The following is a 15,179-nucleotide window of genomic DNA, read 5'->3' as shown; positions in this document are numbered from 1 at the left end:
TGAGAAGGGAGAAGAAACTGGAATACATCATGTTCTGTATTTTTAGAGTTGTATTATTTGGTGGAAAAAATGACCATACGTTTATAATTTTAAGTCTTACATGGAGGCTTACAAATCTATCAGGTTTTTTTTTTGGACTCTAGTAAAATTTAAGAGGTAGTTACCTAATAATAGAACTTAAAATTTTATACAGTCTTATTTGTGGGGGTTTGTCTTGTTTTGTTTTAAGCACTTGGAGAGTGAAAAAGAGGGTGTTATTGGTTGCCTGGATCTTATCTTGAAGTGGCTTACCCTGCGGTTTTTTGATACCAATACAAGCGTCCTAATGAAAGCCCTAGAATATTTAAAATTGCTCTTCACCCTGCTGAGTGAGGAAGAGTATCATCTTACTGAGAATGAAGCATCTTCCTTCATCCCCTATCTCATCCTAAAGGTAATGTGTTTTTCTTACTCTGGAGGACTGCTCAAGTTTCCAGCAGACCTCAAATCCTGTATTTTATTCCATACCCCTTTCTGTTTATTATATGATGTAATTTCCACCACTCATTTGCATGCCCCTATTCTTTTAAGATCTGGTGATGCATGTGCTGGAGGGGGCGAACCTTCGCTCTTCGGAAAATGCCTCACTTAATCATTATGTTGACTAGGTCGGAGAACCAAAGGATGTCATTCGTAAAGATGTGCGTGCCATCCTGAACCGGATGTGCCTTGTCTACCCAGCCAGCAAGATGTTCCCCTTCATCATGGAAGGAACCAAATCCAAAAACTCAAAGCAGAGAGCAGGTGAAGCAACAATTTAAATTGAGCCATGAGTCTGTGTAGCAGTGACCTCAAAAAGAAATAATTTATACTCGAACAAGGAAATGTCTTTAGTGTCTGTGTGGTTGACTCCAACCTCCCAATCCGGACTGTGAGAGTGATGAGTTGCACACTGGTGGCGCCACAGTATCAGTGATACAGGCGCTACTCAGTACCACCCTGGTGACAAAATCAGGTGCACAGGGGCCATCTGACTCACAGGCATCCCCTTCTTCCAGAAGCACTTGCTTTAGCACTGTTGTTTCATTGTGTGTTTTATTAGAAGGTAGTAAATGAGGAAAAATTATAGGCAGAGCTAGGATAAGATTTTAGTCCTTCATTTATGCCAAGAGGGAATGTATCTAGTAAAAATAGGTCTCTGTACCAGGTGTGCATTGAGTCTCCTTAATGTAGCCTTTCTCCCCCATCAGAGTGCCTGGAAGAACTGGGGTGTCTGGTCGAGTCCTACGGCATGAATGTTTGCCAACCAACTGCGGGAAAAGCCTTAAAGGAGATAGCGATTCACATAGGAGACCGCGACAACGCTGTGCGCAACGCTGCCCTCAACACCATCGTCACCGTGTACAATGTGCATGGGGATCAGGTGTTCAAACTCATTGGAACTGTGAGTGGCTTTTCTCTGAATATCGTCAGCATGTTGTGAATTACAAGATCACTTAGGTGTCAGTTTTCATGCCATCTCAACTCTAAAGTTCTTCCACTTTTTATTGAATTCAACCTATCAATGAGTCTTAGAATCCAGGTAAACCCTGGAGGGTGTCTCTCTCTGATTATTGTAGGACATTGAGGCTGTGTTTGACTGGAAATCAGATTTTCTTTTCTCAGCATTCTATTTGTAGCAGTTTGCTTTAGAAATGAGTTATTTTCGAATCAAGAAATCTGAGCTAGTCTGGGATTTAAATTCCACCTGACAACCTGTTCTGTAAATTTTAGTGCATTTAGTTTTTAAAGAGCTTGTGTGTGATGTGATACTGGTGCCTGTCACATTAAGTCTTGAGCTACAGCCGCGGGCCAGAGTTCTGCTTCCAGCTCCTTACTTCCTCTGGTCCGGTCACTGTTGTGGCTGGACCTCAGCTCTCCACTCCTGGTACCTCTTAGCATCACATATATTTATACTGTGCCTACATATTTTTACTTGAGTTAATCTAATTAAATCCTCACTGTAGGCCAGTGAAGGAGGTAAAGCAGATGGGATTTCACAAAGGACCAAAAGCTTCCTGCCCATAGTCACACAGTCATCTAGTGGTAACTGCAGAAATGAGGGTGCTTAGTTTAATTTTTTATCTTTTTATTTGTAGTTATTGATAGCCTTTACTTTTATATCCTTTTCTTCTTTCATATGTTCTGTTCTTACAGCAAGGGAGATTTTAAGAGTAGTTGATTTAAAAATGTAGATAATGCCCTGGCTGATATGGCTCAGTGGACTGAGTGCCGGCCTGCAAATCACAAGGTTGCCGGTTCGAATCCTGGTCAGGGCACATGCCTGGGTTGCAGGTTTGGTTCTGGTCAGGACATCTACAGAAGGCAACCACTCGATCTTTCTCTCACACATTGATGTTTCTGTCTCCCTCCCTTCCCCTCGCTCTAAAAGTAAATAAATAAAATCTTAAAAAAAAAAAAGCAGCAAAAACATGTAGATTGTGCCCTGACCAGTGTAGCTCAGTTGTTTGGGTGTCATTCCACAAAGGAAAAGATCACCAGTTTGATTCCCAGTCAAGGTACATACATGAGTTGTGGGTTTGGTCCCCAGTTGGGGTACAAATGAGAGGCAACCCATCAAAGTTTCTTCCTCACCTCAATGTTTCTCTCCCTCCCTTCCCCTCTATCCAAAAACAAATAAATAAAATCATTTAAAGAAAATAAATAAAATAAAAATGTAGATAGTTTTCTTTTTTAAAGATTTTATTTATTTATTTATTTTTAGAGAGAGGGGAAGGGAGGGAGAAAAGGGGAAAGAGAAACATCAATGTGTGGTTGACTTTCGCATGCCCCCAGCTGGGGATCTGGCCCACAACCCAAGCATGTGCCTTGACTGGGAATCAAACTGGCGACCCTTTGGTTCGCAGGCCAGTACTCAATCCACTAAGCCACACCAGCCAGGGCTGTAAATAGTATTTTGAAAGTAAATATATATATATATTTTTAAAAGATTTTATTTATTTATTTTTAGAGAGAGGGGAAGGGAAGGTTCAGAAAGAGAGAGAGAGAAACATCAATGTGTGGTTGCCTCTCATGAGCCCCCCCATCGGGGACCTGGCACACAACCCAGGCATGTGCCCTGGCTGGGAATTAAACCTGCAACCTTTTGGTTTGCAGGCCCACGCTCAATCCACTGAGCCACACCAGCCAAGGCTGAAAGTAAATATATCTTAACATAGCAAATTCTGTTTGCTTCACTATGAAAATGGATGTTAATTCTTGAGTTTTCTAATTAATTAGGTTTTTTTTTATTTTCCTCATATTATAGTAGAGAGCTATGCTAATAAATTAAATTTGGCCTTTTTTATAGCTTTCTGAAAAGGATATGAGTATGCTTGAGGAAAGGATTAAGCGGTCAGCAAAGAGGCCATCTGCTGCACCAATGAAACAGGTAGAAGAGAAACCTCAGCGCACACAGAGCATAAGCTCCAATGCCAACATGCTACGCAAGGGACCAGCTGAGGACATGTCCTCTAAACTCAAGTATGTAGATGGAGATTGTCATCTGACAGCATCTCTGTGGACTTGGCCTTGTGTGCTCAAAGCTTATCCTGAAACATGGATCTTGCGTTCTTGTAGCCATTATCATGCATGACGGAGTGTCTGAGTAAATGTCTCGTAACCAGATGTTTAATCCTTCAGTCTTCATTGTCTTTGTCTTTGTCTCTAAACCACTTCTAAATAGTCTTGTGCCTTCTTTCACTGCTTTTCCGTGGACAGAATTATGTATCGCACTTATAGGATGTAAGTACTGCCTGCTAATTTCTCATTAGCAGGGCTCTTATATCTTTCTAACTTCTGACTTGGATTCATCCCCTCTGGAGGGTGATTGGCTTAGAATTTGTAACCAACGTACAGGGTGTTCATAAGTATCCCACGAATCCAGCCTTTCGTGAGAGTGCACTGGCTAGCAGAAGTGGCGGCTTAATGTCCTGTGCCTAAAAATGTTGGTTCACCCTCTTCCTTGTACTACGTATTTGGTCACACTCAGGTTCCTGTTCTTTAGACAAAGCTAAGGAAAACGCCTGCCACCCAGGTGGGCTTAGGGACTCAAAATACTGCCTTTTAAGATAGACAGCTCTCTTTTGGGTTGTATCATGAGTATGTTTTGGCCAATATGAATTTGGAACCTTTGAATGTCTATTACTTGGATATAATTCTGGCTCTAACCAGTCCAAAGTGAATAAAAATTGGTGACTGACTATCCCCCAAAAGTGTAAAATGTACCGAACACTGCATGGAGTGATACTTATGATTAGGAAAACTTAAACACTGGTTTATTTGGTAGAGAAGAACCAGCTAGTCCAGATTTTTCTTAAATTTTGCCAGAAGTAGTAAGCTTTGAGTCAATATAAGTGTTCTTTATTAATTATTTTCTGCCCCATCTGGAAGAGCAGTACAAAGTTTGTTGGCTTTCATGAACTGGAAAGAATGTTTACAACCTGGCAGGTACTGCAAGTAGAAAGTAAAGTTATCTGCCCTCGGAATATTCATGAACCAGTGTTGTTGCCCACGGAAGGCACTGGCATAGCCTCAAGCTTAAATCATTCAGGGGGGCTGAAACCAGAAGTTGAACATCTGTCTTGAAGCTGTGGGGCAGCTGGCAGTGCTACTCTTGCCCTTTGGTTAAGAAGTCTCTTTTAGTTCAGGAGTCTCTTTTTGCTTCCTTAGCCAAGCTCGGAGCATGAGTGGGCATCCGGAGGCGGCCCAGATGGTGCGCCGAGAATTCCAGCTGGATCTCGATGAGATCGAGAACGACAATGGTACAGTCCGATGCGAAATGCCAGAACTTGTGCAGCACAAACTGGATGACATTTTTGAACCAGTCCTTATTCCTGAGCCCAAGTAAGTTAGCCTCTTTCATTTAAGGGTGAGCAGTTCATAATCATCAGAGTGTGGGGGTGAAAAGCGCACTCTCTCTGTGCAGTTAGAGCTTTTTAGAACTGGTTCCTACCTAGCCGTTAGCAGTTCTTTACTAAGACCTGGATCTAGTGGGGAATTGCATATATTTTCAACTCACCGGGATATCTTATAATAAAGGTTGAATTTGTCCCTTTGCTCTGCTCTCTAGGATCCGGGCTGTTTCTCCACACTTTGATGACATGCACAGTAACACAGCTTCCACAATCAATTTCATCATCTCCCAAGTAGCCAGTGGTGACATCAACACAAGCATCCAAGCGCTGACCCAGGTAATGGAGGTATTACTCGTGACATTGATGCCACTGGTGGATCTAAATGCTGTGGGCCTGATGGTTGCATACTGGCTGCAGTGTTAAAGGAGGCTGGCAGCATTCAGTGCTGTGCTGATGAGAAAAGTGCACAGGGACCGCTCAGTCATCACTTGGTTCACAGGCTGCAGCTCTCACAGAGCCTCACTCTTTACAGTTGCATTCATTCACCAGAGGCTGGAGATACAGCAGTGAGTAAGTGGGGACCAACTCCCGGGGAACTTACTTAGATTGTAATGGACAGAGACAAATAGGTAAACAAGAAAGTATCTAAGAATACTAACTACTGTAAATATAACTTGAATACGGTGATTGGAGAAAGGAACCAAGTAGTTACTTAGATTGGTGGTCGGGGGCGTCAAGCAGAGGAGCAGCTGGTACGAAGGCTCTATAGGGTGTGGGATCAAATTTAGCATATTCAAGGAAACACTGCAAGGCCCATGTGCTCACAGCCCAGTGGGCAAGGGGGAGAATGCTACAGAAGGAGACTAGACTATGGAGAGCTTTAAAAGCCTCAAGGGCTCTGGCCGGTGTGGTTGGTTAGTTGGAGCATTGTCCCGTAGACCGAAAGGTTGTGGATTCTATCCCTGGTCAGGGTACTTACCCATGTTGTAGATTCAGTCCTTGGTCGGGGCGTGTACAAGAAAGCAACCAATCGATGTTTCTCTCTCACATCAGTGTTTCTTTCTCTTTCTTTCTCTTCCTCTCTGTAAAAGCAATGAAAAAATGTCCTCAGGTCCTTAGGTGAGGATTAAAAAAAAATTTCTTTTAAGCTGCACAGTAAGTTGTTTGGATTTTAAGTGAGATGAGAAGCCATCAGAAAAATTTAAATAAGAGAACTACATGTTTTTAAAAAATCATTCTCTTCTTCCTCTTCTTCCCTCCCCTAACAGTCCACTTCTAAAGCCAGTAGGTGGGTAGAGCAAGGTAGGCATTTACCTTGTGGCAAGGGAGTGGAGGTGGGGCCATAGTGGCCCAATGTGGTGGTCTCGGAGCCCGAGCCAGTGAAGAGGATGTCCACGCAGGCAACCTGACTGGCATGGTAGCAGAACCCCACACAGGGTGAGCAGGGCATCCGCGTGTGTTGGAAGGAGGCAGGGCAGTGTGCCGGTGACTCAGAATGGGGAGTCAGAGCCAAAGCAGGAGTGGGCATCTGTATGGGGGAGGGCTGGTGGCAGAGGTGGGAGATTGATTACATACAAGGGGATTGGCCAAGTTTCTTACTGTCCGAGAACAGCAAAACAAATACAGGAGGAAAGTGGCTAGAGTGAACTCAGGTGTTAGACCAGAAATAGATGCAATACCAGTGTAAATTGTGTGTGTGTGTGTGTGTGTGGTACAAATGTGTGTAGAGATAACAAACATAAGCTCATTGGCGCTTGGCACGGAGAGCACTGGAGAGCGGCAGTTGCCCTGAGGAGACGACGATCACTACAGAAGCCAAGTCAGTGGTCTGAATGACAAGGGGGATGGCAGTCTTTTGCACAAATGATGCTGGAAAAATGTTTATCCACCCAGAAAAGAATGAGGTTGGGCTCTAATAATACACAAAAACAAACTGAACATGGGTGAAAGACATAAATGTAAGAGCCAAAACTATGGCTCTTAGAAGAAAACATAGGGGAAACCATCATAATGGATTTGGCAGTGATTGCTGGGCTGTGACACCGAAAGCACAGACAGTAACAAAAAATAATTAAATTGAACTTCAGAGTTAAAAATTTTGTTCATCAAAGGCACTATTATGAGAATGAAAAACCAACCTACAGAATGAGAACATATTTGCAAATCATAACATTTGCATATAATCTTAATCTAATAAAAGATTACATCCAGAGTACAAGAAGAACCCCTTCAACTCAATGACAGAAAAAAAGTAAAAATAAAAAAAACCCAGTTCATAAATGGGCAAAGAACTTGAATACACATTTTTCCAAAGAAGATATAAGAATAGCCAATAAGCACATGAAGATACTCACCATCATAAGTTGTTATGGAAGTGCAGATTAAAATGACAGTGAGTTAACCACCTCACACATTAGGATTAAAAGGTGGGGGTGGTAAATAACAAGTGTGATGAGACTGTGGAAAACTTGGAATCTGTGTGCATTGCTCTAGGAACGTAAAATGGTGCAAGCACTGTAGAAAATAGTTCAGTGGTTTCTCAGAAAGTTAAACATCGAATTATGATAAAATATCCAAATCACTCCTAGAAAATAGGGACTCAAACAGATAACCTGTGTACAATGTTCACAGCAGCATTGTTCACGATAGACAAAAGGAGTAAACAACCCAGGTGTCCATCGAGAGATGAACAGAGAAACAGTAAGTGGTATATACATTCAGCAGAATATTATTCAGTCGTGAAGAGGAATGAAATTCTGATACCTGCTACAACATGGATGGACCTTGAAAACATTATGCTAAGTAAAATAAATTAGACACAAAGGGGCAGATACTGTGTGATTCAACTTGCAAGAGGTACCTCGAGTAGTCAAATACACAGAGACAGAAAACAGAATAGAGGTTATCAGGGGGTGGAGAAGGAGAAATAGAGTTTGTTTCAGATGTTGAAAACTTCTGGAATGGATAGGGATGCTGGTTATACTTAATGCCATTGGGTTATACACTTAAAATGGTAAATTTTGTTATATATTTTACCATAGTAAAAAAATTAAAAGATAAAGTCCTCAGCAACAAAAAAGTTAAGATTCTAGGAATAAATCAAGTAGTGTGTATGTAAGACCTTTACAGAGACAATTAAAAAGCTGTACTGAATATTAGAAAATTTTTAAATAAATGGAAGTCTACGTTCTAAGACCATTTTTGAAAGTAAAAACAGTGGAGAGGACTGACATCACTAGTATCAACAGTGGAGCCACCACTGGTATAGGCTGGTATACAGAGTTCGGGCCCCAGGGTGAGCAGATGGACCACTGGGGTGATGGAACAAAGAGCCCGGAGACTGACCCCCATCTTTAGGAAACTCGAAGCAGAGGAGGCATTAAAAATCTCTTGGCAAAAACTAGATTAGCCCTGGTCAAGGGCACATATAAGAAGCAGCCAGTGAACACATAAGTAAGTGGAACCACAGATCGGTTTCTCTCTCCCTCCCCAACCCTTCCTTCCTCTGCCTCTCTCTCTAAAATTAATAATTGAAAAAAATTTAAAGCTAGATTAATTGGTAATGGGAACAACAGTGTGATCAGATTGCTATTTCCTACACCAAAATGAAAGAGATTAAAGACCTAGATATTAGAGGGAAAACTTAGAGAAAAGAGAGAGAGAGAGAGTGGGGGGGGGGAGAAAGGGAGAGAAACATCGATCAGTTACCACTCGTGTGCACCTCGACCGGGGACAGGACCAGCAACCCAGGCCTGGACTCTGACCAAGAATCGAACCAGCGATGTTTCTTTCACTTTACAGGAGGCTGCCCAAGCAACCGAGCCACACCAGTCAGGGCCAGGAGAACATCTTACCAGTTTAGAGATCAGAATAGTAGTGAAAAAAAGAAAGAAAGAAAAACTGGAAAGGATAGTAATAGCCCCTGGTCGGGGGACCAGGTGCTGACTCGTGGGGCTGGAAGGGCCTCCGGGCGCCGTGGATGTCCTGCAGCTTGTTTGCGGGGGTGGCACGTGGACACATGTACGCTTACAGGGTACACATTAGGTTGTATTCTTAGGGTTTGTGCATCGTGCCCTATGAAAATCAAACCTCAATAAAAAGAACATCTATAAGTAACCAGATTTAATTAATTTACTATATGTATATGTAGAGAGAATTTCACATTCTCTGAAAAGATAATTTATATTTTTTGTATCTTCACTGAACAATTTTTAAAAACCTATGTCCACAAAGAAAACATTTAACAAACGCAAAAAGGAAGGATATACTGACCAAAGTCTTGACTGAAAACCCAACAAAATGTTTACTAAACAATGTTAATATTACAAAAATAGTGGCTACTCAGGGACCATGAAACACCTTCCTAAAAGACCTCTTGACAAAAGAAAAATAATCAAAGCTCTTTGTAGTGAATAGGAAAGCACTCCCTTTCAAACCTCTCTGAGACTCCTGGGCTCGGAAACACTGCCTGAAACACGTGTATTTCTGAAAAAAGACTAAAATAAAGGAACATAGTCAAAAATAAAATGAATTTTAAAGTAAGAAACAATAAAGCTAAAATCAAGAAATGGATTTTTACAGTAATAAATCTAGAAGCTGTTTTAGAGGCCTGGCCAGGTAGCTCAGTTGGCTGGAGCACCATCCCTACCTGCCAGGGTTGCAGGTTCTGCCCCGAGTCAGGGCGCGTGCAAGAGTCAGCGAATGTGTGCACCGGCCCATCGCTGTGTGTGCTCTCCCCTTCTCTCTCTCTCTCTCTCTTTTTGCCCCCCTCCCCTCCCCTCTCCCCTTTCTCCCTCTCTCTCTAGAATCAATAAAAAAAAATTTAATTTTAAAAAAAGAAATGTGAATATGTATTAGTATCTCTTTAAAGAAAGCAATATAGTAATACCTATTATACCATAATTTAAAATACCCTGTCCTTCAGACTAAAAAGTCAGGCTCTTGGGACCCTTTCTTCTAGAGGTAAAAACAAAGGCATGGCCCTGGCTAGCGTGGCTCAGTGGACTGAGTGCCAACCTGCCAACCAAAGTGTCGCTGGAATTCCCAGTCAGGGCTCATGCCTGGGTTGCCGGCCAGGTCCCCAGTGGGGGGCACTCGAGAGGCAACCACACATTGATGTTTCTCCTTCTCTTTCTCCCTCCCTTTCTCTAAAAATAAATAAATAAAATCTGTAAAATAAAAAACAAAACTACAGGCAAACCTCAGGCTGTTGTGGGTTTAGTTACAGACTGCTGCAATAAAGGGAGGGTCACGGTCAAGTGAGCCATAACCTTTTTGCTTGTAGAGGGTCTTGCTTTTGTCTGTGGAGCACAGTAAAGCAAAGCACGGTAAAACAAGGTACACCTGTATTCCTGTTCACCTTAGGGATTTTCATCATTTTCTGTCGAGTTAGAAAAGCTAGATGCAGGGCACTCTGTACTGTAACTCCTATAGAATAAACAGTGCCCTAAACCTTGACCCTGTGTGTGTGTGCCGATGTGTCTGTGTATGATTCTGTGAACATGAAAGACGATGTACCAGGTTGGTAATGTTAATTATCTTGGAAAAAGAGCAGCCCCTCAAAAAGTATTTTTTATAGTAGCTTTGTTGAAGCAGCATTATTAAGAAGTCCCAGTTATGTAAAATAGTATGTGCCTGCAGGTATACATGCCTGGAGAGAGAAATGAAAGTAGGACCCTTGGCTTCATCAACACCAGGGGGCACCGTCCACATTGTATTCTGTAGTATAAATGCCCCCCGACTCCCCCGCCAGGGTCCTGCAGCTTTGCCGTCCTGTGTGAAGGGCGATCACCGAAGACTGACGTGATTGTCTCAGGGTGTTATTATGTAATCATAAAAACAAGGATCTTTTTATAGTAAATAGGGAAAAAAATGTCTCCCCATGGTAACAATTTTTCATTAGTGACAACCAGTGTATCAAATCGAAAAGAACACTGAATCAAGATGTGGGAAGCCTGAGTTTTGAGTGTGAGCTAAGTCTGATCTTGCTGAGCCTCCCTTTTCTCACCCGGTGAACGGAGATCGTACTCTCAGCCTGTCTGCCTCTCAGAGCTGTCGGAGTGATTAAATAAAATACAGGTATAAAAGCATTCTAATAAATTAGACATTTAAACATAGGAATTATTCCCAGAATTAGACAGTGAGACTCAGTAGAAGCTGCAACTAATTCACCTAAGAGTATCTTGCTCAGTAAGTTTCCTGGAATCATCGAATCCCTAAGGACTAGCTATTTATATGTAAAGATACTGGAAGTGCTTTGCTAACATTATAGAGACATCCCTTGTATCTGACTGCTACTTGGAAGTATGAAGCTTGGAGAATACATCTTGGATTTTTGTTACCAGATTGACGAGGTCCTGAGACAGGAAGACAAAGCCGAAGCTATGTCTGGCCACATTGATCAGTTTCTGATAGCCACGTTCATGCAGCTAAGACTCATCTACAACACACACATGGCGGACGAGAAGCTGGAGAAGGACGAGATCATCAAGTTGTACAGCTGCATCATCGGCAACATGATTTCGGTAAGGACACCGCTGCAGACCACAAGCTCCCCTTCAGTCTCCCATCCCACCCGGTTCTAGAGCCTGCATCGGTGCAGGTGTTCCAGTAGTCCTGTCATTTGGAGAAATGTACACGTGACCTCCACTGGGTGTGGGATGGCACTCCAGCTGACCTTGTTAGGGTACAAAGTGAAATGCTTATGTACTACTGAGAATTCTTGCCCATTTCTTCATCAGGCATGGTGGGCCCTGCTGGCTTTTCACATATAACTGCTCACATTAAATATACTTTTATAACAGGAGGGAAGCACACCAATTAATTACTGCTATTACTGGAGGTTTTGGGGGGTGTGGTGATTTTTATTTTTCCTATTACTCCGAATTTTTAAAGACACAACAGTTTCCTAGAATAGCCACCCATGTTTATCTTCCTGGTCTAACGCCGTCATGATCCCACAGCTGTTTCAGATAGAGAGCCTGGCCCGGGAGGCCTCGACCGGAGTCCTGAAAGACCTGATGCACGGCCTCATCACCCTCATGCTGGATTCTCGCATTGAAGACCTGGAGGAAGGACAACAGGTGATCCGCTCTGTGAACCTCTTGGTGGTGAAGGTTCTGGAGAAGTCAGACCAGACCAACATCCTGAGGTACATCTGTGCGCTCAGCATCACAGCCTAGAACAGCCTCTCTTGTTACCCAGGGCGGCCAGAAGGCACTGGGTCAGTTGTAACTTTAAGTGTGCCTAATAAATTGATTTGTTACTCTTTCCTCAAGAACCAAAGGCATTCCCGCCTTAAACAGCAGCAACTGATAACTCAGTAAGCCAGCAAATAAGCAGCAGTTTTGTAGGCTATGTACATTTCTCTTTCAGTGACCAGTGACAATGAAAAATAGTGACAAGCTTTATCATTTACCAAGTGGTAAATTTACAAGGCTTAAATGGTTGGTGTTTATTTTCTTAATAACTGTCAAATAATCAGAGGCAGTTTTTAATCCACGGGCTCTCAGTTGATTAGATGGATAGAGAATATTTACTCTTGGCCCTTCAGTTACTGATTGGAATTGGAATGCAGGTTTCAAACTTATTAATGCTGTTTTGTTGGCTTTTTTTTTCCCTAGTGCCCTACTGGTTTTGCTTCAAGACAGCCTGCTAGCAACAGCCAGCTCTCCCAAATTCTCAGAGCTTGTTATGAAGGTGAAGTTGAAATAATGTGATCTCTTTCAAAGATGCAAAACTTTATTAAAGTGTGAAGAAAGAGGAGTTGGAACTAAGACATAGACACAAATCAAGATACACCTGAAAAACACAGTTGGTCTCGCTTTTGCCATCCTCCATTTATACCCCTAGCTCAGGCCCAAACAATTCCTGGCCTCAAACAGTGAAAAAGAACTGTTTTGTAAATGTCTCACCAATTCTCCTAGATTTGAAAGAAATTTAAATTCTTTTGGGGGGAAAAGATACCTATAACCCAATAATATTTTGGTCTCTTTAATGGAAAAACTCCAAATGTACATATCTATAACATAACACTGTCGATACACTGTAATAGCGAAAAATGTTTTGTCTTCTCAGGTTAGATTTGGGTATGTAATATGTCTGTCTTACTCTTAGGGACCAAGCAAACCCAAAAGAGAATTTCCACATTCTCTTATTATGTAAGGCTCCTAGCTCTAGGGAGCAGGAAGGAAGAGTGTCTGGGATGATTAGATGGATGGCCTGCCACACTTCAGCCAGTGATGTGGTCGAAGCGAGTAAAATCGCTCATTTTTAGCAGCCCCACTGGAAAGATGATGTGCCACACTTATACCCCGGGCTTCTTTTAGAAGCGGTGCCAGAGCTTAGGGAAGCTGGCTGGTGACAGATTTCCCCTCGTTCCTCAGTCATTCCCTCTAACTTTTCTTTTTTCAATAGTGTCTCTGGAGAATGGTTCGACTGTTGCCTGACACCATCAACAGTATTAATCTGGACAGAATTCTCCTGGATATACACATTTTCATGAAGGTTTTCCCCAAAGAGAAACTAAAGCAGTGCAAAAGTGAATTTCCCATCAGGACCCTAAAGACGTTGCTGCACACGTTATGCAAATTGAAAGGGCCCAAGGTGAGTGAGAAGAGCCACGGGAGTTTGGGAGAGCGTGTTGGGAACGGCGCTGCCGCCACTGGACTGTGCCTGTGTCTCCTGCAGATCTTGGACCATTTAACCATGATTGACAACAAGAGTGAGTCTGAGCTGGAGGCCCACCTCTGCCGGATGATGAAGCACAGTATGGACCAGGCCGGGAGCAAGTTGGATAAGGAAACAGAAAAGGGAGCGTCTAGGATCGTGAGTGTCCTGACTTGAAAGATGAAAGTGTTGAGGCTGTTTGAAAGTAACCATCTTCTGGAAGGCTCAGGGGTCGGCCCTGTGTCACTCTCCTGCTGCGGTGCTGTAACCGTTTCCACTTGCAAATTGCAAACATAAGCTGTTTTCTGACTACATGCTTCTTGGTCCCTACGAAAGGTTTCTTTGTGCCTAAGACAGTCCACTGTGGGCTGTACTGGGGGAGGAACGGGCCAGATCCACCCTTCCTCTTCCCGTCGGAAAACTGAGACAGGAGGCTGCAGTGACGCAGAAAGGTAGTGGGCCTGCCGCGGGCCCTGCAGCACGGGTGCTCCTGTCACCTGCAGGGACAAACCAGAGTGGCCTGGATGTTGACCTCTTTCCGACCTTACCCAACCTGTGGTTCCTAAGTAGTAACTCAGGTCTGACCAACTAATCCTTGCTGTGTCTTTCAACTTCTCAGGATGAAAAATCATCAAAGGCCAAAGTAAATGATTTCTTAGCTGAGATTTTTAAGAAGATTGGCTCTAAAGAGAACACTAAAGAGGTGAGAGGAAAGGGTTGAGCCAGGTGGGGATCTGCGTTATGGAAAAGGGTCACTAACTAGCATCCACCCCCTTCCTGTCTCTCGATAACCAGGGCCTAGCAGAGTTGTATGAATATAAGAAGAAATATTCAGATGCCGACATTGAACCATTTCTGAAAAACTCCTCGCAGTTCTTCCAGAGCTATGTTGAAAGAGGCCTTCGGGTGATCGAAATGGAGAGGGAGGGCAAAGGCCGTATTCCCACTTCAACAGGTACGGTTTCCTCTAGCGGCTCCAGGAATAAGTCAGATTAGCTCCCAGCTCAGCAGCCGGAGGTTTGGATCGGTTTACATGTACAACCATGCACCTAACACTTAATGATCACCAGTAATGTTCACATTGCTGCAGACAGTGGTCAGCTCCGCCTCCTGCATCGTCCGCATGTGGCAATGGCAAGCTTCCTGCCGTTGAACCGGTTTCTCCCCTTGGCTTCCACCCCCCTTGCTGGCCCTCTTCCTGCGCCTGAAGCCTGTGTTGGCGTCCGCCGGAGTTGAGTCCACGGTCATCTCTTCCTTCTCATTCTCACTCCCTCAACAAACCCACCTACTGTCATCACTTCAGATGGCATTTGTGCCAGCAAGGCCCGGCTTGTGTGATGGGCAGCTCAGACCGCCTTCCTGACCTTGACTGATAGTTCCGCATGACATTCTCCACTTGGGTTTCTAATAGACTTCGTAAACCCACCGGGTCAAAGACTGAGCTCCTGCCCTTCCCCCAGACCTGCTCCATTTGCATTCGTCTCCCTCGTGGCCACAGCGTCTTTGTCCTTCTAGGGTGCTCAGACCAAGGCTTCAGTCTGCTTTTCCTCTCTGTCAGGAGGTCCTTTTGGCTCTCTCTGCAAACTACATGCAGAATCCACCCACACTTCTCACCTCCGTGGCTGCTGCCTGGTCTGG

General features: G+C 43.5%; 1 protein-coding gene and 1 non-coding gene across 5 annotated transcripts in view; both read left to right on the top strand.

Moving 5' to 3' along the window:
- CKAP5 (cytoskeleton associated protein 5) overlaps nt 1–15,179 on the top strand; it is an 88,541-nt gene that overhangs the window by 70,483 nt on the left and 2,879 nt on the right. For all 4 annotated transcript variants that reach the window (XM_045825175.1, XM_045825172.1, XM_045825173.1 and 1 more), the window contains exons 30-42: nt 230–433; nt 648–783; nt 1,230–1,423; nt 3,329–3,501; nt 4,690–4,863; nt 5,090–5,210; nt 11,219–11,398; nt 11,837–12,024; nt 12,497–12,572; nt 13,290–13,478; nt 13,563–13,700; nt 14,161–14,244; nt 14,337–14,496. In XM_045825175.1, the coding sequence (XP_045681131.1) occupies nt 230–433; nt 648–783; nt 1,230–1,423; nt 3,329–3,501; nt 4,690–4,863; nt 5,090–5,210; nt 11,219–11,398; nt 11,837–12,024; nt 12,497–12,572; nt 13,290–13,478; nt 13,563–13,700; nt 14,161–14,244; nt 14,337–14,496 (2,017 nt within the window). The remainder of the gene's footprint in view (nt 1–229; nt 434–647; nt 784–1,229; nt 1,424–3,328; nt 3,502–4,689; nt 4,864–5,089; nt 5,211–11,218; nt 11,399–11,836; nt 12,025–12,496; nt 12,573–13,289; nt 13,479–13,562; nt 13,701–14,160; nt 14,245–14,336; nt 14,497–15,179) is intronic.
- On the top strand, nt 910–1,019 carry LOC123810266. The gene has a single exon (XR_006784228.1). It is a non-coding gene; the product is annotated as a small nucleolar RNA SNORD67 (small nucleolar RNA).

Source organism: Phyllostomus hastatus, unplaced genomic scaffold, assembly GCF_019186645.2.
Source record: "Phyllostomus hastatus isolate PE091 unplaced genomic scaffold, TTU_PhHast_1.1 phas_scaffold_585, whole genome shotgun sequence".
Lineage (NCBI taxonomy): Eukaryota > Metazoa > Chordata > Mammalia > Chiroptera > Phyllostomidae > Phyllostomus > Phyllostomus hastatus.
Note: the sequence above shows the minus strand (reverse complement) of the source record. Positions and strands in the feature narration are given on the sequence as shown.